The sequence below is a fragment of the Halichoerus grypus genome, chromosome 13, assembly GCF_964656455.1.
Source record: "Halichoerus grypus chromosome 13, mHalGry1.hap1.1, whole genome shotgun sequence".
NCBI lineage: Eukaryota > Metazoa > Chordata > Mammalia > Carnivora > Phocidae > Halichoerus > Halichoerus grypus.
In genome coordinates this window covers 46,234,012-46,260,390 of record NC_135724.1, presented here as the reverse complement: position 1 = coordinate 46,260,390, position 26,379 = coordinate 46,234,012, and the positions used below count along the sequence as shown (strand labels likewise).

The 26,379-nt window shown below is 37.8% G+C and overlaps 1 protein-coding gene across 7 annotated transcripts in view; it reads right to left on the bottom strand.

Annotated features, from left to right (window-relative positions):
- The window catches only part of OSBPL1A (oxysterol binding protein like 1A), a 220,197-nt gene that overhangs the window by 101,222 nt on the left and 92,596 nt on the right, over positions 1 to 26,379 (bottom strand). For 5 of the 7 annotated variants that reach the window (XM_078060491.1, XM_078060494.1, XM_078060493.1 and 2 more), the window contains one exon: positions 22,795 to 22,901. In XM_078060491.1, the coding sequence (XP_077916617.1) occupies positions 22,795 to 22,901 (107 nt within the window). Of the gene's footprint in view, positions 1 to 15,474; positions 15,491 to 15,653; positions 15,895 to 22,794; positions 22,902 to 26,379 lie in introns of those variants that run through there. The other 2 variants (XM_078060496.1, XM_078060497.1) reach the window with 2 other exon arrangements.

Below are 26,379 nucleotides of genomic sequence, written 5' to 3'. Positions count from 1 at the left end.
TAAAAAGACTTTTTTCTTATTTAAAAAAATAATTTGGATAAGATCTCTTCAACTAGTATTTATATTTCAATGTTTACCAAGAAATAATTTAAGTCCAGGACCCTAAGCAGAAATGTCCTAAAAATCTCATTATTTTAACTTCAGTATGAATTTATTTAGGGAAAAAAAAAGAAAAAAGAAAAAGGACAATTTCATAAGCATTTGTATAAACTATGGTTCTGTGTACACAGGGCTAATTTTATATCTACTACTGATAAAGTATATGCATAGCACTTTACAGTTTAAAAGGCACTTTTACATACTATTAGTTCATTAAATCCTAACAACCCTATGAGGAATATATGGGTGGGTGTGTATGAGTGTGGGCGTGTGTGTGTAAACTGAAGATTATATAAAGTTTAAGCTCCTTGCCATAGGTTATCAGAGGAATAAGAACTGAAACCAAGATCTTTTAACTTCAAATCCCATAAGCTTTCCAATCCATGGTGTGGCAAGAACATCGCTGATGGAAATAAATGATCATAAGTCTTAGAAGCAGAGGGTTTCACTTTGGGGAGATGGGGTGGGGGGGGGGTTGTCCAGGAAGGTAATGGTTACCGGTTTGGTGGACCAGGAAAATGGGGGTGGGGCATGCAAAGCAGACTGATCTGGACTACAGCAAAATATTCGTTAAAACCATCACTTGGACCCCTGTCAGGGATTACATCACTGTAAAACGGCAAATTCATAAAGCAGATTAGAAACTTGGCTGAATCCATGCCCTCCAGGAGAAAAATTTCTCATTCCAAGAATGAGTAGATCTGTCCTGTTCAAAACCTGCCTTAGAGCCAAGGTTCTCCATCATGAAGAGTATATCTAGATCAGCTATAGGATCTGTTGGGTTTTCCTTTTTTTTTTTTTTTTTAATTAGAAGGCCCAGTTTTAGCCCAGACCTACTGAATCAAGACTTCCAAGAATGAACGAGGCTTTTGTACCATTACAGAAATTGCTAATTTCTCCTACTATCTGTGGGAGAATCCCAATTTGTTAGCTGGCTATATTGCCCTCCAGCTAAAAGATTATTTCCCAGTCTCTCTGGCAGCTGGGGCCATATGACTAAGTTCTGTCCACGAAGAATGAAAGCATTGTGAGGAACTCACCAGATCACCTTAAAGGGAAGGGCACACTCCTATTTTTGCCCTTTACTCCTTCCTGATGACCATAATTTGATATATGGAATAGCCCCTAACATGGGAAACTGCTATACCAGGCCCAGACTGCCCACATCCTATCTTCTTTAAGGTGGAAAAAGAATCTCTAACTTATTTAAGCTAATATTAGGTGGCTTGGAGTTTCTTGTTTGTTTAATGCTAATACTAACATTAATACATACAATTTTTTCTTTTTTTCCCCAAAGCACTACAGATCATTCTGATGTGCCTCCTGGATAAGAATTACTGACTTAGGAGAATTTCCATTTAGTTAAAAAAATTTTGGGGCGCCTGGGTGGCTCAACTGGTTAAGCGACTGCCTTCGGCTTGGGTCATGATGCCAGGGTCCTGGGATCGAGCCCCATGCTCGGCTCCCTGCTCTGCGGGGGAGCCTGCTTCTCCCTCTCCTTCTGGCTGCCACTCCCCCTGCTTGTGCACTCTTTCTCTGTCAAATAAAATCTTAAAAAAAATTTTACTGAACACCTACTACTCTTTCAAAGTAAGTGCTAGGGATACAAAGTAGAGTAAGAGATTGGTTAATCCAGGGAGAGATTATAGTCTGAGATTATAGTGTGAGAAAAAGACACTTCACATTCCTACCCAGCTCATATATTAAAAACACTAATCCAGCATTACTTCTCAAAAGCTTTTCAGTGGCTCCTTATTGCCTTTGGTTAGTCTCCAAATGGAGTGTGCGTACCCATGAAATATTAGAAAGTCTTTTCTATTTGTCAAAAAAATTAAGACAAATTATATATACAGATATGATACACATATATAGGATATATACAGACTGATGACTGTGCCCTCACATGGTGCACATGCCACATGGCCAAGGGTAAAGTGCAGGAGGTACAGTAACTTCAAGATATTGTGATATACTGCAGATTATGAGCTTGATTATGAAGATATACAGACTATATTAACCCCCAAAATATATCCATTATCATAAAGACCATTGCAAAGGAACTTCAGATTAAAGGTAATACTAATGACACAGGGTGCCTGGGTGGCTCAGTCGGTTAGGTGTCCAACTCTTGACTTGGGATCAGGTCATGATCTCAGGGTCCTGGGACTGAGCCCTGTGTCACTCCACGCTCAGTGGGGAGTCTGCTTGAGATTCTCTCTCTCCCTCTCCCTCTGCCCTTCCCTGATAGCTCTCTCAAAAAAAAAAAAAAAAAAAAATCAGTTAACCAGTATGTATGGGATCATTTCTGGACTCTTAATCTGTTGCACCGATCTGTGTGTCTTTCTTTTACCAACACCATATTCTCTCAATTACTATAACTTTATAGAAAGTGTTGAAATCGGGTAGTCTAAATCCTGTAACTTTGTTCTCTTTCAAAATTGGTTTGGCTACTATAGGTCCTTTGCATTTCTATATAAATTTTATAATCAGTTTGTCAATTTCTACCCAAAAAAATAAATAAAATGAAATAAAAAACCCTGCTGGAATTCTGCCTGGGATTACTTTGACTGTATAAATCAATTTGGGGAGACCAGACATCTTAACAGTGTTGAGTCTTCTGATACAAATAGGGATATCTCTGTTTATTTAGGACTCTAGTTTCTCTCAATATATCAAAAAGAGAACAAAAACAAAATCTCTTAATGGATGTACAGACCCAAATGTAAAGCTAAAATTAGAACACTTCTGGAAGAAAACACAGGAGAAAAATCTTAGCAACCATGAGCTTGGCAAAAATTTCTTAAATAGGTCACAAAGCCATATATATATACATACACACATACATATATATATATTCATATATATATATATATATGAAACATCATCAATATCAAAAACTTTTCCTTTTTAAAAAGTAATGTTAAGGGAAAGGCAAGCAAGAGACTGGGAGATAATATTTGTAAACCACATATCCAATAAAGGACTTGTATCCAGACTATATAAGGAACTCCTATAACTCAGCAATAGAATGACAACCCGATTTAAAAATGGGCAAACGACTTGAACAGACATTTCTCTAAACATACAAATGGCCAACAAGTATATGAAAAGATGCTCAACACCTTCAGTCATTAGGGAATGCAAATCATTACAACAGTGAGATACCACTTTATACCCACTAGGATGAGTTAACTTTTTTTTTTTTTAAAGGAAAATAACAGGGTCGCCTGGTGGTGCAGTCAGTTGAGTGTCTGACTCTTGGTTTCGGCTCAGGTGGTGATCTCATTGTCATGAGATCCAGCCCCACATCAGGCTCTGCACTCAGCATGGAATCTGCTTGAGTTTCTCTCTCCCTCTCCCCCTCCCACTCATGCTCTCTAAAATAAATAAATCTTTTAAAAAATTTAAAAAGGAAAATAACAAGTGTTGACAAGGATGTGGAAAAAATGAAGCCTTGTGCACTGCTGGTGGGGACATAAAATGGTGCACATGCTGTGGAAAACAGTTTGGTGATTCCTCAAAAAGCTAAACCTAGACCTACCACATAACCCAGGAAATTTGTTCCTATGTATATTCCCAAAAGAACTGACACGTGTTCAAACAAATACCTGTACAAAAATGTTCAAAGCAGCACTATTCCCAACAGCCAAAAGCTGGAAACCCAAATGTCCATAAACAAATGAATAAATAAAATGTGTTATATACATACAATGGAAAACTCTTCAGCTATAAAAAGGAACAAGGTACTGATGCATGCTACTATGCACATGAAGATTGAAAACAATATGTAAGTGAAAAGCCAGACATCAAAAGTTCACATATCATATGATTCATTTATGTGAAATGTTCCAAACAGGCTAATCCATCAGGACAAAATATAGATTAGTCATTTTCAGGGAATGGGGAGTGATGGCTTCCTGGGTACAAGGTTCCCTTCTGAAGTGATGAAAATTGTTTTGCAAGTAGATAGAGGTAACAGTTGCACAACACTGTGACTTACTAAATGCCACTGTATTACACCCTCAAAATAGTTACGTTTATGTTTTGTGAATTCTACTTCAATTTTTTAAAAAAGTAAAACTAAAAAAAAAAAAAAAGCCCCACATTCATTCATTTCCCATATGACCTGGCCATTCTACTTATTCCTAGGTATTTACCTAAATGAAATGAAATATTATGTCACAAGAGACTTGTACACAAATACTAATAGCTTTATTTGAACCAGCAAAATCTGGAAACAATCCGTACGTCTGCCAACAGGTGAAAAAACTGTACACCATGAAATGGACAACTACTCAGCAATGAAAAGGAAAAAACTATTGATACATGCAACAACATGGATGAATCTCAGAATAATTATGCTGAGTTAAAGAAGCCAAACCTCCTACGCCTCTAAAAGAGCACAAACTGTATGATTCCATTTATGTAAAATTCTAGAAAATGCCTACCGAACCCTAGTGATAGAAAGTTGATCAATAGTGCCAGTGTATTGGGGTAGGTAGGAAAGTGGGAGGTATCACAAAAGGCAAGAACAAACTTCTGGAAGTAATCGAAATATTCTTTATCTTGATTGGGGTGATGGTTTCACTACTGTAAACATACATCAAAACTAAGTTACACTTTAAATATGTGCAGTTTACTGTACATCAATTATACCTCAATAAAATTATAAAAACGATAATATTTGGCAAGAGTAAGGGCATAGTAAAAAGACCACTCATATATTGATAATGGGAGTTAGAATAATTCATTTTTTATGCAAACATGTTTTCAAAGAATGTCTGAAAAATATTCATTCTGATATTATTGAAAATAATAAGATATTAAACAGTAATGTATACTATATTTGTGTGTTTGCAACTACAAATAAACTAAGACATACCAAAATCCTACCAGTGGTTTGCTGGGCTCTGGTTTTTATATTTCTCTCCATATTTAACAGAAAATAGCTTTCTGTATACTCCTATGTATCTTCCATATATCTCTCATACCTTTACAATTAGAAAAATACCTTTAAATATGTCTACTCAAGAATTGATGTTTGCATCAAATTTGCAAAAACTGGCATTGCATCAAACACAAAATGTTTGAAAGGTACTTTCCAACAGTGCAGAATGCATGGCCTTCTGAGGCATCTAGTATGAAAATCCCAACTGAGATTCTGTTAAGCACACTCCTGTCTCATTATGGTTGCAAAGCTTCTACCTAAAAACAGCTTACTCTTATATAATCACTCACCACAGATTTATATATTTTATGTATTCTCGAAATAAATTTCTTTTTTCAAGATAGGCCACAAGAGGTATAAACAATCATTTTTAAAAGCAGAGAAGTTTAATCATAATCTAAACAAAGCTTATCTTTAAAAGTTACTTCTGTAGTTCAGAGTTCTGTTGATGAAAATAACTACAAAAAGTTATATATAGAAGTAACACTTACCAAATCTATTTTAAGTGATTTTTTAAAATTTACAGTAAAATCTATTTTAAATGTATAGTTAATGAATTTTCACAAATATATACCCCATGTAACTAGCACCACTACAAAGATACAGAATATTTATTATCCCAACCCCCCACCCCTAATTCTCCTGTGCTCCATTATAGTTACTTTCCTGTTCTCCCCACCCCCAGCCTCAGCAACCACTGCTCTGATTTCTAGAACCACGCTTTAGGTTGGTCTGTTCTTGATTTCAAATAAATGGAATCATGTACAATACACTCTTTTGTGTCTGGCTTCTTTCACTAAGTACAATGTTTTTCAGAAACACGTTGTTGCAAGTACAAGCAGCTCTCCTTCTGCTACTGTTGACCATTCCACTATACAGCTATACCTTGAGGTCCAACTCTATTTTTTCTAATGCCTTCAGCTCGGTCTGGAAATACCTTTCTGTATATGTGGAACATTGTTAAGTCCAGAAAGACAATAACTTTTTACAGAATTTTGATGTTTTATTGTTTTACCAAGTATTTTCATAGTTCTCAACTCAGGGCAAAAACACAAACAAAACACTAAAAATATGCTAGAATCACAATTCAGCGGGTTGTAACTCCATCTGAAGAAAACATTTTAAATACCTTAAAGCAGTGCTTTCCAAGTTTTCAAGTCCTGGTACAGAGAGAAAACAATCTTTGCAGGGCATATGGAAGAGACCAAGCACCTAGTTTGGGACTCTGGCCATTCTAAGTTGGAAAGATAATTTATCTTAAGCTCTCTACTTGGGTTAAGATTTAAAGAACAGATATTCTTATTTTAAAAACCTATTCTGGTTTTTACAGAACATAAAAATCTTATGAGCACACAAAATTGTATGTAAAATATTGATGAAGCAAACAAAATGATTTAAAAATCCCCAAAGTCCTAAAACAATGAATGTGGCTTATTTTCCCTTCAAGGGGAGCACTTAAAAATTTTTGTTTCCAGGGGTGCCTGGGTGTCTCAGCTGGTTAAGCATCTGCCTTCAGCTCAGGTCATGATCTCAGGGTCCTGGGATCAAGCCCTGTGTCCAGCTCCCCACTCAGCAGGGAGTCTGCTTCTCCCTCTGCGCCTCCCCCCACCCCCGCTCGTGCTTGCGCTCTAATAAATAAATAAAATCTTTAAAAAAAATTTTTTTTCCCCGGGGCGCCTTGGTGGCTCAGTCGCTTAAGTGTCTGCCTTCGGCTCAGGTCATGATCCCAGGGTCCTGGGATCGAGTGCCACATCAGGCTCCCTGCTCAGCAGGGAAGTCTGCCTCTCCCTCTCCATCTACCTCTCCCTGCTCGAGCTCTCTCTCCCTCTCTCTCTCAAATAAAATCTTTTAAAATTTTTTTCCTTTTTCAAATTTTTAAAAAATTGACCCATGATGGTGAACTGGTGCCCAAGTGTCCTTTCCAAGCCCAGTATGATACAACTTCTAAGCAAAGGAGAGTCGTGCTTTCAGGCAACAAACTCACCAACCACCTACACCATGCCAGACATTACAGGCTGCAGAAGATCAGCAATGAACAAAATAGACAAAAATCCGTGCATTCAGAGAACTTACAGTCTACTGGGGGGAAACGAACAAGTAAAAATGTTTAGTGTGTTAGATGGCAGAAAACACTGAAAGCAAAAATGAAGCTGGGAAGGGGAAAGAAAGTCCTGGGAGACAGGATGGCCAGAGAACTCAGTGATCAGGTGCCAACTGAGTTAAAGGCTGACAAAATTAAGGGAGAGAACCAGGCAAGGGCCTGAGAGAAATGTGTTCCAGGAAGGGGAACAGTGAACGTTCTGAGCAGGAAGAGGCTCCCAAGTCTGTGGAACAGGAGAGGGCCGCTGTCCTCAGAACAAAGCAGGTTGGCAGGGGCGGGGGGCAGGGGGGGGGGAGGGGGTGAGTATTAAGCACAAGAGAGGCTGAGAGGTAGGGTAGCATGGCCCTTCCCACGGGGCTCTGCAGGCTACCACAGTAATGGAGACTCTTTCCCTCCAGCAGGATGGAAAGCCAACTGAGAAATGCCATGCTCTGCACTCAAACTTCATGTGGAATATTAGCTTTGTTTCTGGATGACACAGTTTTAGAAAAAAAACAGAGATCGTTGAAGAGTAAGAAAAGGAAGGATCTGGAAGGCCTGACAGTTGAAGGATCTTGGAGATGCTTGGCCCGGGAGAAAAGAAGAACTTACTGCTTGCTCCAAATAGCGGAGGTATTGTCACAGGAGACGGAACATACATGTTTGTGGTGTTGCAGAGTACAGGCATGAATTAAAAGAAAAATGGAAAAAGCTTCACCTTAATGTAAGGTTTAACCTTCTAGCATTCTTAGCTTTCCTGCAGTGGGATAGGTGGTCCTAAGAGAAAATTCATGTATAATAGTAGTATTTCAGCAGGAAGAGCAGGAGCCAACATCCAGGTGTGTTTACTATATGTCAAAATCATGATAAATTCTTGGCATACTATCTCAAATAATCCTCCCACAATCCTGTGAGGTAGGTCTTATTAACAATGAGGAAACTCAAGACTGAGATGACATGATCTGCCTGGGATCCCGTAACCATTAAGTGACAGAGCTAGTATTCAAACCCGGGTCTGTGGGACTCAGACTCCAAGCTCGTAAGGAATGGAGTACACTGCCTGTCTCCCCATTGCTGACAGTGTTCACAAGCAGGTAAAATGACCGGCTAGCTGGGCAGGAAGCTGAAGAGAGGATTCGTGCAAATGGAGGAAAATTCGATGACCCCCTAAGATCCTTTTGATAATTTTGTGGTTACATTTTCCCCAATTTTCTATCTTATTTTTTAAATTTTTCCCTTGACTTTCAGGTTTATAGAAATTTTGTCCTCCTAAACATGGCTAAAGATCAAATAATTTCCCTACAGAATATGTTAAATTCCCTGTTCAAATAATGCTCAGGTTAATCATTTTCTGGTTTTGATATTTTACTTTTTAGTACCCATGGACAAGTGAAGGTAGGCTTGACTTTTCTTAAGTATATCAATTTCCTTGTTCTATAATTTTTATCTGTGGTGATTCAAATATATCTTAACTTTCATTTTCCTATGCTGACTCTATAGACAAGATAAAATTCTTCTCTATTAAGGAATGATCTTTCAAAATATAACGGCAAGGCAACATTTGCTATCTAAAGTACAGAAAAATAATAAAGGTAGAATATGGATATTTAGACCAAAGCCAAGTCTTAAATCCACAGAAACCAAGGATCACCCTTGCTTTGTGCAGCTGCTTTTTCACTAACTGGAGGGAAAAAAAGAGGGGACACCAGGGAGACTTAGGGGTGTGTGCCCTCCACCACACTTCAACAGGGTAACTTTTGAATGGTTTGAAAAATAAAGGAAAATCATGGCTCTGCAGGGCAATTATAGGACAATGTAAAAAGAGAGAGTCTGTCAACCCTGGGGTTGACATTTGGATCAAATAGTGATTAACTCTACTTATTAAAAATTTTTTTCCACACTTCACACTCGTTAGGATGGCTACTATATCGAAACAACGGCAAGAGAAAACAACAAGTGCTGGGTAGGGTGTAGAACAATTAATATCATTATGCACTCTTGGCAGAAATGTAAAATGGTATAGCCGTTATGAAAAACAGTATGGCAAGTCCTCAAAAAATGAAAAAGACAACTATCATATGATCCAGAAATTCCACTTCTGAGTCCATAATCACAGGAACTGAAAGTAGAGACACAGAAAGGAATCCGTACACTCCTGTTGACAGCCGCACTCTTCACAGCAGATCAAAGGTGGAATCAAAACAAGTGAGACACCAATGGATGAACGGGGAAGGAAAATGTGTATATACACAAAATGGAGTATCATTCGGCCTTAAAGAGGAAGGAAATTAGTACACCTGCTACACAAGATGGATGAACCTTGAAGGTTTTACGGTAAGTGAGATGAACACCAGGCACAAAAGGACAGATACTGAGTAATTCCATCTGTAGGAGGTTCCTAAAGTAGTCGAATTCATGGAGACAACAAGTAGAATGGCGGTTGCCAAGGGCTGGGGGAACACAGGAATGAGGAATTATTGTTTAATGGGTATAGGAGTTTCAGTTTAGATGAAACGAAGAGCTGAAACTATGAAATGAAAAGAGTTCTGGAGACGGATGGTGGTGATGGTTGCACAACACCATAAAGGTACCTAATGCTACTGAACTATGCGTTTATAAACAGCAATGATAAAGTGTATGCTCTCTGTATTTTACCACAAATAAAAATAAGAAGGAAAACCTTTTTTTCCAATTGGCCTAAAATACATAGTGAGTTTGATTTGCATTCGTATGAAAAAAAGGGTCCAACTGTAACATTTGCCATATATTTTAACTTGGATCCTTGAAGTTAACTATTACAAAGTCAATATCAAAATGCATACATCTCGACATAAAGTAAAACCACAGTATAAAGTACAAGTCTATTTCTAACATTGTAACAACTATTTACTTAGTATTTACTACTTGCAGAAAAATCCTAAAATATAATCATCATACACTGCCTTAGTGAATAAGGAGGTGCTTTTACTTATACCTGTCTTATGTATAGCATACATCTTATGTATCTACCCTAGGCCCCAGTGAAATCTTTGCTAGATGCTTTATAATCTAAGATCGATTCTAGGACTCTGGGATTTTAAACAACTAATCCATAACCAAAACTACAATAACAAAAATAAATGAGGAAAATATTCAAAACTAAATAATTTCTACTCCAAGTAAGACATTTTACTACGGAGAGTTCACAAACTTTATTTTTAATTAACAACAAAATCTCCTTTGTAGAAATATTATTGTAGGTGAAGGGTGATTTCTCACATAAGCTCAAAAAGGCAGTATCCTTTGTATCTGCTATATCCCATACAGCAAATAACTAAGTAAGGACGCCACTACAGGATAGTATCCAGCCACCAGGTAACAACGTGTCCATGTCTCTAGTTCCCAACTACCAGAGGACAGGCACTTCCCCTGAATCTCAACCACTGAGCACAACTGTATGCTTCCTCTCATTCCTAGGACACCTACTGCTTCCCATCAGGGTTTCTTTGATCCAGCCCCCATGCCACAAACCACTTTCACTCCCCTTCTCTGCCCCTGAATTGAGCACAAAATCCTTTCAAGATATTTTTCTGAAAACAAAGCCTGGGAAGACTGTCTCTTATCCTTATTCAAGTCTCACAGCAACTCCTGAAGTAGAGGGAAGGGGTCTGTATTAATAATTCTGTGTTACAGAGGAGGAATACGAGACCTTAGAATAAGCCACCCAGAGTCATACAGCAAGAAGAGGGTCACTAATACTGGCGCCTGCGCCTCAGGAGTCCAAATAAGAGCAGGTCCATATTCTACCATCTGTGCTTTCTTCTAGGCCTTGCCCATAGTGCCCTGACTTCATCGTCATCAACTGGATAGATTGCATGAGGACTAACAAAGATCATGTGGTAAATAAGGGTGAACCTTGGAGCATCTAAAGAAAATCAGATACAGGTTATCTGCTTTTTCCTCTTTGGTGCTGGAGCCAAGGCTGTGAGGAGAAGGAAAGAGCAAGATGGAATACATTGAACTGATCACAGAAAAATCCTCCAAATATGGGGGGCAGTGGGTGGAAAATTGGAAAAACAGCTGAAAAAAGGGAGAAGGCAAGGAAATGATGATCATTCTTCCACCATGCAGACTGTCAAGAGCCAGAAAAGAAGTTGTGAGGGTGAAGGTGAGAAGCAAGTCGGGAAGGAAATAGAAATGCCAACCAATGAAAACAAGAAGAGTCAGGTAAGAGAAAAATAAAATTGAAAGTAGTTAAAACCTTGGCAAAAGTTTTACATGTTTTAAGTATTAGAAGGGCAGTACTCTACATATGTTAGCAGTCCTCAGTGGAAAGCTGAAGTCTAAAAATCAAGTAATGGATAAAGCTGGCAGGAATATATTCCCTAAATTACAAAATACTAGAACTATGAAACATACAACCTGAAATCTGGAAGACTAAAAATTTTGAACAAAATATCTACTTCCAAGAGACAGAGGATAATAAATGTATAGATACTAGGGAAAATAAACTCAAAGTGATAGAGGTAACCATAATAATTAGTTTAAAAGAAAAAGATGCAACAACATAGCTAAAGAGAGTTCTTTGAAAATTAATCAAACAAAGCCTTAATGAGACTGATTTTGAGAAATTTATTGGAAATATCCAAATAAATATTAGGAAAAAAATGGAAAACATTAGGAAAAAATATTTAATTACAGATCCAAAATAAGTTAAAGAGACAATAAAAAACAACCTTGTAACAATACATTTTGAAACTTAAATGGAAAGGATAAATCCCTGGAACTAGATAACTTGTCATAATTGACCCAAAAAGAAATAGAAAACTAAAATAGTCCTATAACCATAAATATGTCTACTTAATACTTTAAAAAAAAATCTAAGATAATTTTATATAAGCTCTTCCAGGGAACAGCAAAAGAGAGAATACTCCCAAACTCATCTTATGAAGCCTGTATAACCTGGATAGTAAACCGTGATGAGGACAGAACAAAAAAAGAAATTACAAGCCATTCTCACTCATAAATGGATGCTAAAATCCAAACGAAACCAAATCGAGGAGAATGTTAAAGATAATACGTAATGACCAAATTAGGTTTATCCCAGGTACACACAGATGGCTTGTCATTAGAAAAAGTCTAAAAATATAATTTAAAAAAAATATATAATTTGCCACCTTAAGAAAAACCTTATGATTCTCTTATTAAATGCAGAAAGAATTTGATAAAATCCATTCCATGATTAAAAAACAATTCAACAATGTAAGAATGAAAAAGAACTTCATTAATCTGATAAATGATATTTACTAAATATCACTCTTAATAGTGAGTCGTTGGAAGTTAGAAGTGTGCCTTTTTTCAAAACCAAGGATGGATTCCCACCATCTCAGCTTCTATTCAGCATTGTCCTGAAGGCCCTGGCCAGTACATTAGGAACATGAAAAATAAATGAGATGTAAGAATTGAAAGAAAGGAGCAAAACTGTAATTATTCATAGATTATGAATGTCTATAGAAACCACATCAGTCTATCTTAATTATTTCTACTTTCTCGCTTCCCATTTACTCTGCTACTCATTGCCATCTAGCTTTGTCCTATGTCATGCTTCCAGAACTTCCTTCATACAAGACCAATAATGAACACATTTCAGTTGTTACCTCAACTTCTTGACCCGATTGTCCCCATTGGCCTCCACTGTTCTGGATTTTTCCTGCCTCTCTGGCTGCTTCTTCTCAGTGCTGTCCACTGGCTTCCTTTTCTCCCACTTGTCTTTTAATATCAGTATTAAATCCTTTGATTTCAAACTTTTTCAAGCTATAGGTGTCCTAGGTGATATTCTTTACTCAAGCTCCATGTTTATTCAGGTGACTTTCAATACTAATAATTTGTAAATTTTTGTTGGATGAATAAGGAGACCCTTACTTGGATGTCATCATGTCCAAAGGTGAACTCATCCTCCCCCTCCTCCCTTTACTCCCTCCTTCAGTCACCTTCCATCCACTGATTTATATACCATAGTCTGGGGGTCATCTAGGACTCCATTTTCTCCTTCATTCCTCATACTCAACTATTATCAGCTCCTAGAAGGTTATCTTTGAAGTCTCTCTCTGCTCTTTATCTTCCTTTCCTTTTTGTTAGCCAACAACTTGGTTCAGACTCTGATTATCCCTCTCTTGAATTCCTGCACCTGGTCACCCTGTTTTGAGGCCTTCCTTTAATCCTTCTCATAAGGAGCAAATTTGATTAAATCTCTCCCCTGATTAAAATCTTTCAATGATTCTAACAGCCCAAGATAATATTCAAACTCTTTAGGCATATTTGATAAAACCTTTCAAGAAAACCCTTCTTCTATTCATCTAGCCTTGACCAGTTAGCAAGGTAAACACTCTGTAAATACTGAATTAAGGAAAAAATTTTATGTAAAATAACAGATATCAAATCAATGGTGGACCATTATAAAAATGTATAGGGGTTATATCCTTACCACTCTTACATTAAAATGAGAGGATAATTATATCTGCTATACCTCATTCAAAATTCATCAGACAGAATATAAATCAGGCACTGCACTCTCTAGTAGGAATACAAGACAAATACAATTGCAGGCAGGTTACAGACTTCATACCATTGTTGATACAAAAACTTAGGAAAAGATCCTGGGTCATACCAAGCATGACAAGGCTAATAGCACACATACACATTCTCTCTCTCTCTCTCTCAGACTGCTGAAATAATTACAACCTTAGTATTTTTGTTCAAATACTTCACAAATTATCAAAATGAAAACCTGCTTCATGCTACATAAACTTCCTATTAAATAAATTTAAAAACATTAAAAACATTTAACTTATGTCCTACCTGCTTCCAAAATTAATTTGCAGTATATTTCCTGACTATACATACAAACTAAAAGTTTAGGAATAATGTAGAATAATGTGAACCAAGTAAAAAAAAATCTAAATTTCTAATTTTTAAAGGAATTAAAAATTCTTATAATCCTCACAGAGCTTATAAACACAATATATTTGAATGTCAAGATACTAATAAATTTATAAAAGCTTTTTAAAGAATATAGATAGCAAATGTTATAAATTATACACAAAGCTTAGAGCATGCTATTGCATAATTATTTTATTCGTTATTTTACATACAGTATTCTTAACGTGCTTGACTTTACTTATATACTACCCTGGTAGTACATGCATGTGCTTTTAATATGGAAAATCTAATGAACTTTTTAATTTTCCCTCATTCTGCAAGGTGCACAACTGAGGGTACAGAAATTATGTGGGTCACTTTCACCCTCAATGAAATTCCCTAAAATTAACCTTTAAAAATGTTCTAAAGAGGGGAGACTAGAGTCCTGCAATCATATTCCCAGTGACACAAATTCCTTTAAGATCCCAGTCTAGTAAAAGTAGTACTGGGACAAAGGGTGATATAGCTCTCTGGCCATCATGTTCAGATTAAATGTCTTAAAAAAAAAAAAGATTAAATATCTAAATCAAAACCCAGCTAACGTACCAAAGTCATCAGCTTCACGGCTGAAATCAAACATTATCTGGACCAGAGATTAACTTCAGTGTGCCCTCAAACTAAAAAGAAAATTTACACTTAATACCCATATTCTAGCCTACACATTCCTCCACCAACACGCATTTCAAGCATTTTTCTCTTTTGAAAAAGATTCCTGCTAAGTTACTCTACGTCTTTAAAACAAAATGCCTTCATTCCGTCTTTGAACCTAATTCAAGTTAAGAAACTTTTAATAGCTTTAATAACTATCAAAAGCTGTACTAAGCTCCTCCCTGGTATCTTTCCTTTCCTACTACCCTCCCTCCAAATCCAGAAAAAGCTAGCACAACAAAAAACACAAAACAACTAGCCACATGCTCTGAATGCTGGGGAACGTGATTCTCCACTGGTTTAGGCTACAAAGAAAGCCTATGAGTAATCAAAAATCCTTAATCAAAACAAAGTTAAAAGCTACCTCCCTCCCCACTCCCCAGCCCCAGTATAATTTCCCTCTCTTTAATCCACTCGTGCGTTTCCCTGGAATTTTAGCAGCCTCCTAACGCATGGTAAATTCATCTCAATGTCAGCCAGGGCAGAGACATGCAAAAAATCACTAACTTGGAAGGTTATTTAGGACAATAATGTCTTTCACTGCCTTACTCCTCCCACTCCGGCCCCACTTGACCTACTACCAATATTTAGCTGGAAAAAAAAAAAAAAAAATCTGTCCAGTCTTTCCCCCCAAGTGGCTCTTCCTATGGGAACCCGACTCCCAAGTACGGAGCCAGCAGCAAGACCCTGGCCAGGCCGGGAGAGCAGGGTCTCCCGGCTTCACGCACCCCTCCCCACTCACCCGCAGCTGCACTCCGCTCCGCACAAACACGTCCAACTATTCTTGGATCTACTCACATCCCTAGATCTGGTCTGGCCGCCCTCCCCGCTTCCACCCCCCACCCTCCCCGGGTGTCCTCTGCCGTCCCTCCCGAGGCTGACCTCGCAAAGCCCCCAGTGGGCACACACACACTCACCCACCTGGGCCGGATCTGGGGCTCCCCGCCGGCGCGCTCCGCCCTGCGCTCCTCAGCCAGCTCCAGCACAAATGCGCTCGGCCTGTTCCTCCGCCTCCCCTCCAGCCCAGCCCGGAGGCGCGACCCAGGGCGGCACCGCAAGGTCTCCCTAAGTCACCTTTCCTCCGCCCGCCCCCGGCTTCAGCGAGGTCAAGGAGAGGCCCGGCCCGCCCGCCCACGGCCCAGGACTCCCGTGCCGGCCCTCAGGCCACCAGAGGTCCGTGCAGCGCCTCTCGGCCGCAGAGCCAACGCCACCCTCCTCCAGGGCTCGCCCGGGAGAGTGCGAGCAGCGCGGCGAATGGCCTGCAGCAGGCGGCTCCGCGCGGCCGCTGTCGTCGTCCAGTCCCTCCTCCCCCGGGCCCCCTCCCGCGGGGCCCGCTCCTCGGAGGCGCAGGTGGGGACCTGCTCGGAACCACGACAGCCTGCACGCAGCCCCTCCAAAGAAGCGAGCGGACTGCTAGCCCGCAATTCTCGGGAAGGAAGTAAGGAAACTGCTACTCGTGCTCTGCGTGCATCCCACGGAGGCTCCTGCGAGGTCCTAGAGCGGGCTGTGTGCTCAAGCCCTCTCCTGGCGACGCCTGCCCTGACAACTTCTAAATGGCCAGCCCACCCCCAGGGAAAAGCAGAGGAATCCTCTTTGGACTCTTGCGCCTCAAAGGTAACTGACCCTTACTCAGGCTTACACTGAAGAGCGGAGGTTTCCAATTCCACAACAAAGACTGAACTAGACTTCATGTATTTATTTTTTATGCACTTTCTAAGCTACCATTTGAGCAATGAAGAAAACAATGGTATTAATCCTACTACTGTGAAACCTACTTATATGGAATAGATGGTTTCTTATTCCAGCCAGGCTTGAAGGGTACAGGAAGATTCAAAGGATAGCAAAACCCACCTCCTAAATACTACACTTAAGTGGGATGGTCAGGCTATTGAGATTTCTAGTTAACTATGAGGTTCTGGTGGGAGTGGAGTACACATAACTTTTTGTTCCAACAGTTTTAAACAGTATAAACCTGTCCTCAAACTTTAGGGAGCAGAGTAATACTGAACCAAACTGAGTATTTCTTTGACAAGATCCTAGGGTACTTTAAGTTCACTATTCAACAGCGGTGGCTCTCACTGAGCTACAGATTAAAACATGTAGAAGAGGATACAACAGTACACTAGAAAATTTGGAATTAATGTCAGTGAGGTTTCATGGTGTCTTTGAAAAGTCAGTTTGCTCCCCCCCCCCATTCTAAACTGATAACTAAGTGGTATTGTGAAAAGTCACATTTGGCACTAAAAGCAGCCGCTACAGAATCTTCCCCCTGGCTTCTAAAAATTAGAGAATGAATTCAGTTTACAGAAGTACTAGGCAGCGAAAACAACAAAATGTTTTAGAAGGCAATTGACAGAGCACCTAAACTGTGCCAGGCACCGTACCAAGGAACTTCACATAAAATAACTCATCTGTATTCTCCTCAGATTTGGAAATGGAATTCCCAAACATATGTTAATTTGCTCAAGGTCAAGACAGCAGAAAGTAGATCCTGATTGGTCTGATCTTTGTATTCTTTCCTTTGTACATTTATTATGCATTCAGTTAGATATTAACTGTCTACTCCAGGTCAAGTACTATACTAGACCCAGATCCTACAGAAATAACTACGATACAGTTGCTTACTTAAGGGGCTCTTTAGTAAATATATCATCAGACAAGTAAATATATAATGATACAATGTGGTAAGTGCTACAGTGGCAAAGACTCCTAGAATAGGAGGGATTTCTAAACCAGTTCTGAAGGGTGGAACCTGGGATGAGGAAATGGTGGCAGTCATCTGACAGAGCAATCCTGAGAGCTCTATCCTCATAGAGTGGCAGTGGGGGATCTGAGTGTTGGGTGGGAGGAGAGGGAGGACAGGGAGACAGACAGCTGAGAGACAGGAAGGAAAAATGACAGAACTTGATAAGTGTGGGGGAATAAGGAAGAAGGATGAACTGAGGACAGCTCCCATGATCTTGGCTTGGGTTCCTGGATAGGTAGTAATTCTGTCTCTGAGCTGAATGGATAATTCAGCGTTAGACACACTGGTTTTGAAATGCCTATGATATAATCATATCTAAATGTTTAAAAGGCAGCTGGATATACTGGTTTATAGCTCAGGAGAGATCTAAGGTGGAGATATCAGAGTCATCATGGATTTCTGTTTGAAGGAGTGGCTAAGATCATCCAAGGAGAATGCTGAGTGAGAAGGCCACCCACAGAAACCAGGGACACTAACACTCAAGGCACAGGCAGAAGAAAAGATTCTTCAGAAGAAAACTGAGGAGGAGCTGCTCTAAAGGAAAGAGAAGCCAGAAGAGGTAGGCACCATGGAAATCACTGAGAACTCCAAAAAGCAAGTAGTCATCAAACGCCAGATCCATCACAGGACGAGCAAGGTAATTTAAGGGTATCCTCTGATTTAGCAGTAAGGAGATTATTGGCAAGAATGGTTTCAGTGGGCTAGTTGAGGAATAAAGTAGAAACAGAAATTATCACATTTTCCAAAATAGAATTGGAAAGGAATGTAGGGAGACAGAAGCTGTAAGGGAGTAGAGGATTCAAAAGAAGAGAGGAGCTGTTTTTGAAGCAGAATGGAAGGAGACAGATGCCAACGAAAGGAAAGAAAAAAGAGACTGGGGGTTGGGAGTGGCAGGGAACTGGCAGCAAATACAGTCACTGTCGGGGTGCCTGGGTGGCTCAGTCGTTAAGCATCTGCCTTGAGCTCAGGTCACGATCCCAGGGTCCTGGGATTGAGCCCCACATCGGGCTCCCTACTCAACGGGAAGCCTGCTTTCCCCTCTCCCACTCCCCCTGCTTGTGTTCCCTCTCTCTGTGAAATAAATAAGATCTTTAAAAAAAAAAAAAATACAGTCACTGCCTCCATGTTTAACAAAGAATTTTGCTCAGAGCAGAGGGAGAGGAGGAGACTGAAGAGATGACAGAGAGGTAAAGGCCCAAAAGGTATAAACATGAAGAAATGAAAGAGAATAGGAACAGAAAATGACTAAAGGCCTTTGAACAGACCAGGAAACTAATGAATATTAGAGACCTCGACTTTATAGAGCTGGAAGCTCACAGGAGGGCATGGTTTCTCTCCAAAGATATCAGCATCTGGTCCAAAGTTGCAATACCTTTTGGTTGGTCCAATTTAAGGTCCAGATCTCTCCATTATACCACAAACTTAGCATCACTATCATCCCAATCATACTTTTGGGTTACAGCTCTTTAGTAGTCAGGAAATTTAACACAGAAGCATAAAATATTTTATGAGTGAGCTTACACTAATTTTAAGTAAGCAAGTTCCTACTTCAGAAAAACTGGTTTGATTAATATCAAAGGGAGCTCGATGATACACAGAACAAGAAGGGGACCAATGATGGCACTGTGTGACATTTTAGCCACTTCTGATACCACTCTCTGGTGAGGAAAACTACAGAAACAAAAATAATTCATAAAGCCAGTTTCTAGCCTTTTGAAATTTTTTTTTCTTTTTTTTTTTTTAAGTAGGCTCCACACCCAATGTGAGGCTTGAACTCATGGCCCTGAGATTAAGAGCCCTGTGCTCTACCGACTGAGCCAGCCAGGTGCCCCACTAGCCTTTTGAATAGAACTCTCAAACAAGGTTAAAGACAAATTACGGCATTCACATTCTCTCATGTCTCCCTATATTACCCTAAAAACACCTAATAAGTTTCCCTTTAGTAAATCAATCACAAGCTTTACAGCTTGCTTTATATACTGCAGTTTTTTTTAACAACATAGTGTTATTTACAAGTAAAATATGCCTACATAATGCACACCATTTATAGAGATCTATGGAAACCTTAAATATCTGGGTCTTATCAGAGCATCCCCAAATAAGCAAAGAACACTCACATACCACAGAAATAGAAAGCCCCAAATCCAGGCACTAAGGCTTGTGCTCTTTATAAACCCCTAAGTTTCTCATACAGAGCCAGCTTGCTCTTACTGGGGACATAATTTGACCAAGTTTGGTTATCTGGTTTTCTTTTTCATAAGCAACATTAGAAAGAGTAAACAGAAGGGATCAGTATTACACTGCTACAGACAGGCACACAGCCGAGCTAAAAATCAAGAGAAAAAAATTTTAAACCCCATAAAGTGCAAAAGTGAATTCAAGGGCATTAGCAGGACTGGGCCATTTAGTCAAATTACAGAGTTCTATAAACATTATCCCCTGAAGGCATCTCTGTATTAAGACACAGAGTAATTATGAACATACAAAAAGGACAATCCTGAGGCCCCCAGAAAAGATAAAATTAAGTGCTAAAAATTTAGCATAAGATGTAAATGCATAACATTTAAAATAACTGTCATCAAAAAGATTAGAATAAAAACAGTTTTGCGGCCGCAAGGGCTGGGATCACTTAGATCTACTGGATCCCCATTACATGCCAGGTAGTATACAAGGTGTTTTGCCAAGATGATCATACCTACTTTTCAAAACACTCTTTTTTGGTTGATTGCCACTTTAAAAAGGTAATTATATATGAAAACTGTGGCAAAGAGAGATTAAGGAGCAGAACATGGAATTAGACCCAGGTCTCTGTGAGTTCAAAGCTTATGATTGTTCTTTTAACAAAATTTCTAGATAACAGAAATACAATTTATGATTCCAGATAAATAAGGCATTACAATACCTAATTATTCTGTGATGACCTCAAGTACACTATTAAATTCCTATGTTGTAGGTCTTAGCCATATAAAAAAAAACTACCTTCAATGATGCCATTTATCTATTAAATATTTGGGGGCCCTTTTCATTGTCTATAATCCTATTTCTCAGAAGGAAATCCATAGAACCTCAGAGTTGCTACTTTATAGCATTACTGAAAAAGAATCTTAAAGACACTTTGCAAGTTTGAAGCAACACATGCCATTTCCTAAATGAGTACTGTGTGCCACACAGTATGTTAATATGCTCTATATACCTATTATTCATCTATATACATTTGACCCCCACACCTGACACTGAGGTGTTTATACATTTTCATTTTACAGAAACTTGCCCATGGTTGGTTAGGGAAAAGACTGAGATTTTAAAAAAAGGTCGATTAGACTTTCAGTCTTCAGTGCTTGTTAATGACTTACAGTATGGTCTCCTTTATTTGAAAGATGGAAATATCAAGGTTCAGAGAACTTAAGTAGCCCTTTGTCACTTGAATAATAAATAAGGATGAAAAGAACACAATCATTCCACAAATACTCAAATCTTCTTTAGATAATACCACCTCCTCCCAAAACGATTTAAATCCAATGCTAAAGACACATAAGCTCCAAAATACCATCAGAGAAAAGGGGTCACAAGTGTTAATTAGATAGCATCCTATAATAACTGCTGATTTTTACTCAGGGCTTACTATGTGTCAGGAACTATGCTAAGTATTTTGCTTACATTATGTTATTTAATCCTCATGACAAATTTAAAAGTCTAATTAGTCTAAACTTGAGGCTAATATACTCTTGCACATCTGGATTTTTTTTTTTTTAAAGATTTTATTTATTTATTTGAGAGAGAGAGAATGAGAGAGAGCACATGAGAGGGGGGAGAGTCAGAGGGAGAAGCAGACTCCCCGCCGAGCAGGGAGCCCGATGTGGGACTTGATCCCAGGACTCCAGGATCATGACCTGAGCCAAAGGCAGTTGCTTAACCAACTGAGCCACCCAGGCACCCTTGCACATCTGGATTTTCAGGGAGGTAATTACCTAGGCTACATTTTTAAGCAAACAGTTTAAAAATTAGTATAGGCTGGCTTCTCCAGAAATTAAATCTAGAATTTACCTTGAAACTACACACCTCTAAAACAAAGACATTATTGATACATCCATCAGGTATCACATAAGAGACGTTAATGAGAATTAGTTTTACAATGTATTAAATATTACCTGAATTCCTAGACACCACAATTCGTTCATTTCAAAAATGTTGGACAATGCTATTTAGATTTATTTAGATCACTAAATCATGCCTCATTTAAATAACCTAGAATATGAAATCACCAAAAATAGAAATGCTGAGATGGGAGGGGTTGTTTTCAAACAGTATTGGAAGAATTAACCATTTAAAATGTTTAATGAACAATTATGTTTTCCTGTGATAGTTAATAAAATCCTATTGAAAGACTTTCTGTAAATTTGTTTTAAATGATTTTCAGATCACTCACATTTTTTTCTCCAAATAAAATATGGAATTTGTGGAGTACATAACAAAGCTGGCATTTAAAAAATTTTTATGTGAATTCACAAGGTTTCCGTTGTAGTCACAATAAAATTTTAGATCTTTACATATGAGAGAAATATACAAAACCATTTTCATCTATCTTGTTTTACCAAAACCTAATATCTAATTAAAAGGTACAAATAAATTGTAACAAGAATGAGAAATTTGGTGTCTTAATCTAAAAAGCTGAAGATTGATCATATATGTAGAAATTAACAAAATGGAAGTGAAAGCCTATAGCTGCTTGGCTTGCTTGCATTTAACATCATGAAAATGAGAAGGGGGAATAAATTAAAACAAGAAAAATCCTAGTCCAGGCAACCAAAACACATCTTTGCAACTTTTCAATCCTCAGAAAAAGAATTACTAATGGATAAACTTACCACTCTTACTAGTATTTGGAAAAGTGAATAGGAAAGAGCAGAGGGAAAAGAACATAAGATATTTAATCCACTGAGCTCATTTCACATAGGTAAGTTTAATAGCGCTCTATTTTCTAAAGAAAAGTATTATGTATTTTTCATATAAAACCTTTGGTTTCTATAATATTTTCACAACACTCTTGTTGAAATGCCACAAGAACTGTGAGTAGAAATTTAAACCATGGTTGATAAATACGGCTATACAAGTAAGTTAAATTTGAACACAAGTTACTTCAGAATCATCTTGTTTAATCAAGAATGAAGGAGTTCTAAATTTTAGTGAAAATGAAGCTTTCATTTTCTTTATTAAGACTATTTTCTCCTACCTTTGGTCAAATTGAAAGTAGTGATTTATTGGACAATCCAGTATGTGACACACAATTATTAAAAAATTCAACTCCAAACTACCTACCCTTTCTTGTTTAGTGAAGAGATTAAGGCAATCGCTCAAGGCTACACAAGTTTCTCTAGAAGCTTCAGAGACAACTTCAACTTTCTGAAGAAATGATGGAAGCATGTCTATAAATAAAAATAAACAAAATTAGTGGGATTTTAAGACCACAAACATTTTTGAATTACTTTTTTTTTTTTTTTTTAAAGTAATCTCTACACCCACCATGGAGCTTGAACTCAGGACCCCGAGATTAAGAGTTGCATGCTCTACCAACGGAGCCAGCCAGGCACCACAAACATTTTTACGTCTACTAACTTATGTTTCCTTCCAGCTGGCTGCCTTAAACAAAGCATATAGTATATTCCTTGAGCATCATTATTAGCACCTACTGTATGCAGGGTGCATAAATTGGTACAGTAAAAGAAAAGATGAAGCCTTGTCCTAGAAAGGCCTATATCCTGCAAGGAGAAGAGTCACAACTAAAAAAAATAATAATAAATAAAATGAAAATTTAAAAAATTATAGGAATAAATAATGTAATGTTTAAGGAAAGCAGCTGATTAACATTTCCTTTCATGATATTCTATGCTAGATAAGTAATTTTATTCAAAAGCCAAGCGCTAAAAAGAGCTAAGAATAATACTGTAGTTGATATGAGGGCTAACCTATCTAAAGGTGGCATTAACACAACTTTCTCTAGTGTTTATTGGATAAATGTCTGGCATGGAATAGGTCTTTTCACTCTTACAAATGTGTCCCTCTGGGGTCCAGTATCTTTCAGAATATAAGTTGAGAACAAAGAAATAGTAATATCACCACCTTCCCCAGTTCCCTAAGGAAATTTTAATCCATTTACCCATTACAAAAAAAAAAAAAAAAACACCAAAAACCCACAACACCCAAAACAAAAACCAGAATGCTGACAAGAGAAAGCTGCAAAATGCACATAGATCATTTAAAAAAGAAGTAAAATGTCATGTCCTGTCCAGATTAATGCTAGCAAAATACTCTTTGTTCCAACAGTTTTGGACTTTGTGTTAATTATATATTAAGATCCTTTAAATGCGTCCCTTCAATCAAAAATAATATTAAGATGGGGCGCCTGGGTGGCTCAGATGGTTAAGCGTCCGCCTTCGGCTCAGGTCATAATCCCAGGGTCCTGGGATCGAGCCCCACGTCGGGCTCCTGACTCAGCGGGGAGTGTGCTTCTTCCTCTCCCTCTGCCTCTCCCACTGCTCATGCTCCCTCTCTCTATCTCTGTGTCTCAAATGAATAAATAAAATCTTTAAAAAAAATAATATTAAGAAAGCTTTTCATCTAAAAATAACTTAGGAGGTGAGAGACAAATATATACCACCCTCTGTCTTTTAAATAATCTCGATTCATTTAGAACAGGGTTCTTAAAACATGGTAAACAAGGTCAATAAGCAAAAGCAATCAAATACAAATGCCAGCAATTTGCAATTATCAGGCATAAAACAGTAGTTCTCTTCAAGAAACAAACATTTTCAAACAGGAAGTGGAAAGGAAAATAAAATCTACCAAGAACATGTAACGAATTATTTAGTCATTACTCCTAGGTGATAAAATTGTTACTATTGTTCTTCATTCTTTCCTTTAATTTTCCACTATTTCTACAGGAATGTGATTTTAGCAAAGAAAAGTCCTTTTCTTAGAAAAATTATTTCTCAAAACTCGTAAGGCAAAAGGGGGCAACAAAAGGAAAAGGTCAGAGTGAATGAAGGTATGAACAACCTTTCATTAATATCTGGATATAAATACCAAATATCATTTTATCATATTTTTCTTTTTATGGAATACAGTTTCCCAGAGTTAGCTATTCTTAATAACACCCAAACAATTGAAAACTACTATATCCTAAAATAAATTTGATTTTACATACTTTATTTTTCATTTTGAATCTTTGATACATATTGTGAAGATTTATTCTTTACTTAGTTGCTAAATAGCAAAAAAGAATACCATATGCCAGATGCCACAAGACTTAAATAGTACCTCAACAGATGTCTCACACGGAGCTGTGGATTGAGTACGGTGAGGGGATGTACAAAAAAATCAGGCACAGCCTCTGCCTTCCATAAATGCTCTGGGTAATCTAGTAATTTTCCACTTTCATGGCACAAATGGTAAGATGGGAACAGTCATTCATGGATGTGTTTCTTTTATTAAATACCATCATGCTTAATCATCTATAATTTTGTATGTTTTAGATATTTAACACTTTATATACTTGTTGATTAGCATAAAACATTAAATGCCAAAATGAATTTGTATGAACTTCAAGATTTTAAATAAAACTGATTCTGTAACCTTTTAAAAAATACTCCAAGAAATATATATGGACTTTTAGGAATCCATTATTGAGAATGTATCAAATTCTTTTGTCCAAAACAGAGTCAAAAGTTACCTAATTTCTCTGACAGTCTGGTGTTCAAGCAAGATTTTGAAATTCACACTAACTTACGCAGGAGGTCTGCATAAGAACTGACCCTCTAGCACCAGGGCAGCGCATCAGGGGCCAGGTGGCTCATAGTGGCATGCTTCGTAGATGATGTTTGCATATTGTTATAAAAAAAGAAAAAAACCGCTAGGCTTCCAGAAAAGTTACCAACTGGAAATCACTCCAAATATTATCTTAGCCAGTTAATATTTAGAGACTGAGTTGTAATGAACAATGTAAAAAGACTAGTATGTAAACACATTTGGCCTATTATAAGAATCACTTAATTTTGTACTAAAAATATTTTTGAACTCAGGAAAGATGCTAGAAGATCTAATGCAAAAAGCTTAACTTTAGAGACATATACAAAAAACTCACAATCTGTCATTTTCATGATAACACTGTACAATTTTTAACTGAGTATGTTTTAAAACTATTGGGGAAATACTTATTTCTTGTTATGTTAGCAAACTAAACCTAATACAGAGGACCTCCATTGTTCTCCTAATATGGAAAAAGTCCACACTCAAACTGACATTTAAGACACTCTAAACTGAATCGGTTTCAGCCAGACTGTTTTCCTGGAAATACTTGTTTTCCTAGAAATATTCTTTCACTTTACTGCCTCCAAACCTTTGTTCAAGATGTTTCCTCTTGCCCGAATACTGGAAATAATAATTATTCATATTCAGAAGTTTCTCCACTTAAACTTTTGTTCAAGGCCAAGTTCAAATTCCATCCTCTTCATGAAGCCTTAAATATTTTTTTTGAAGAAAAAACAGCGATACATCTGATTATGTATATAAGAGACATGATCTAACTTGCATGCAAAGAGGCATTTTAAAAACGGACTTTCACACCTAATTGGAATTATATAAATGCCTCAAGAAAATCCGTACTCTGCTCAGAAAAGGAGAAAAAGATATCTGCATATAAAAATCAACTGATCTTCTAAGAACTTTTACATAAAACTGTAATTTGAAAAAAACTGAGAGGCCCCTATAGAATATAAATTTTTGTTGTTGTTCAAATTAAGATGACTAGTGTGAACACAATCACCCACTAAACAAGTACTACTAAATCATTCTGTCTATATAGAATCTGCAGTAGCTGCAATGGAGAATATAAAACAAAGTTCAAAA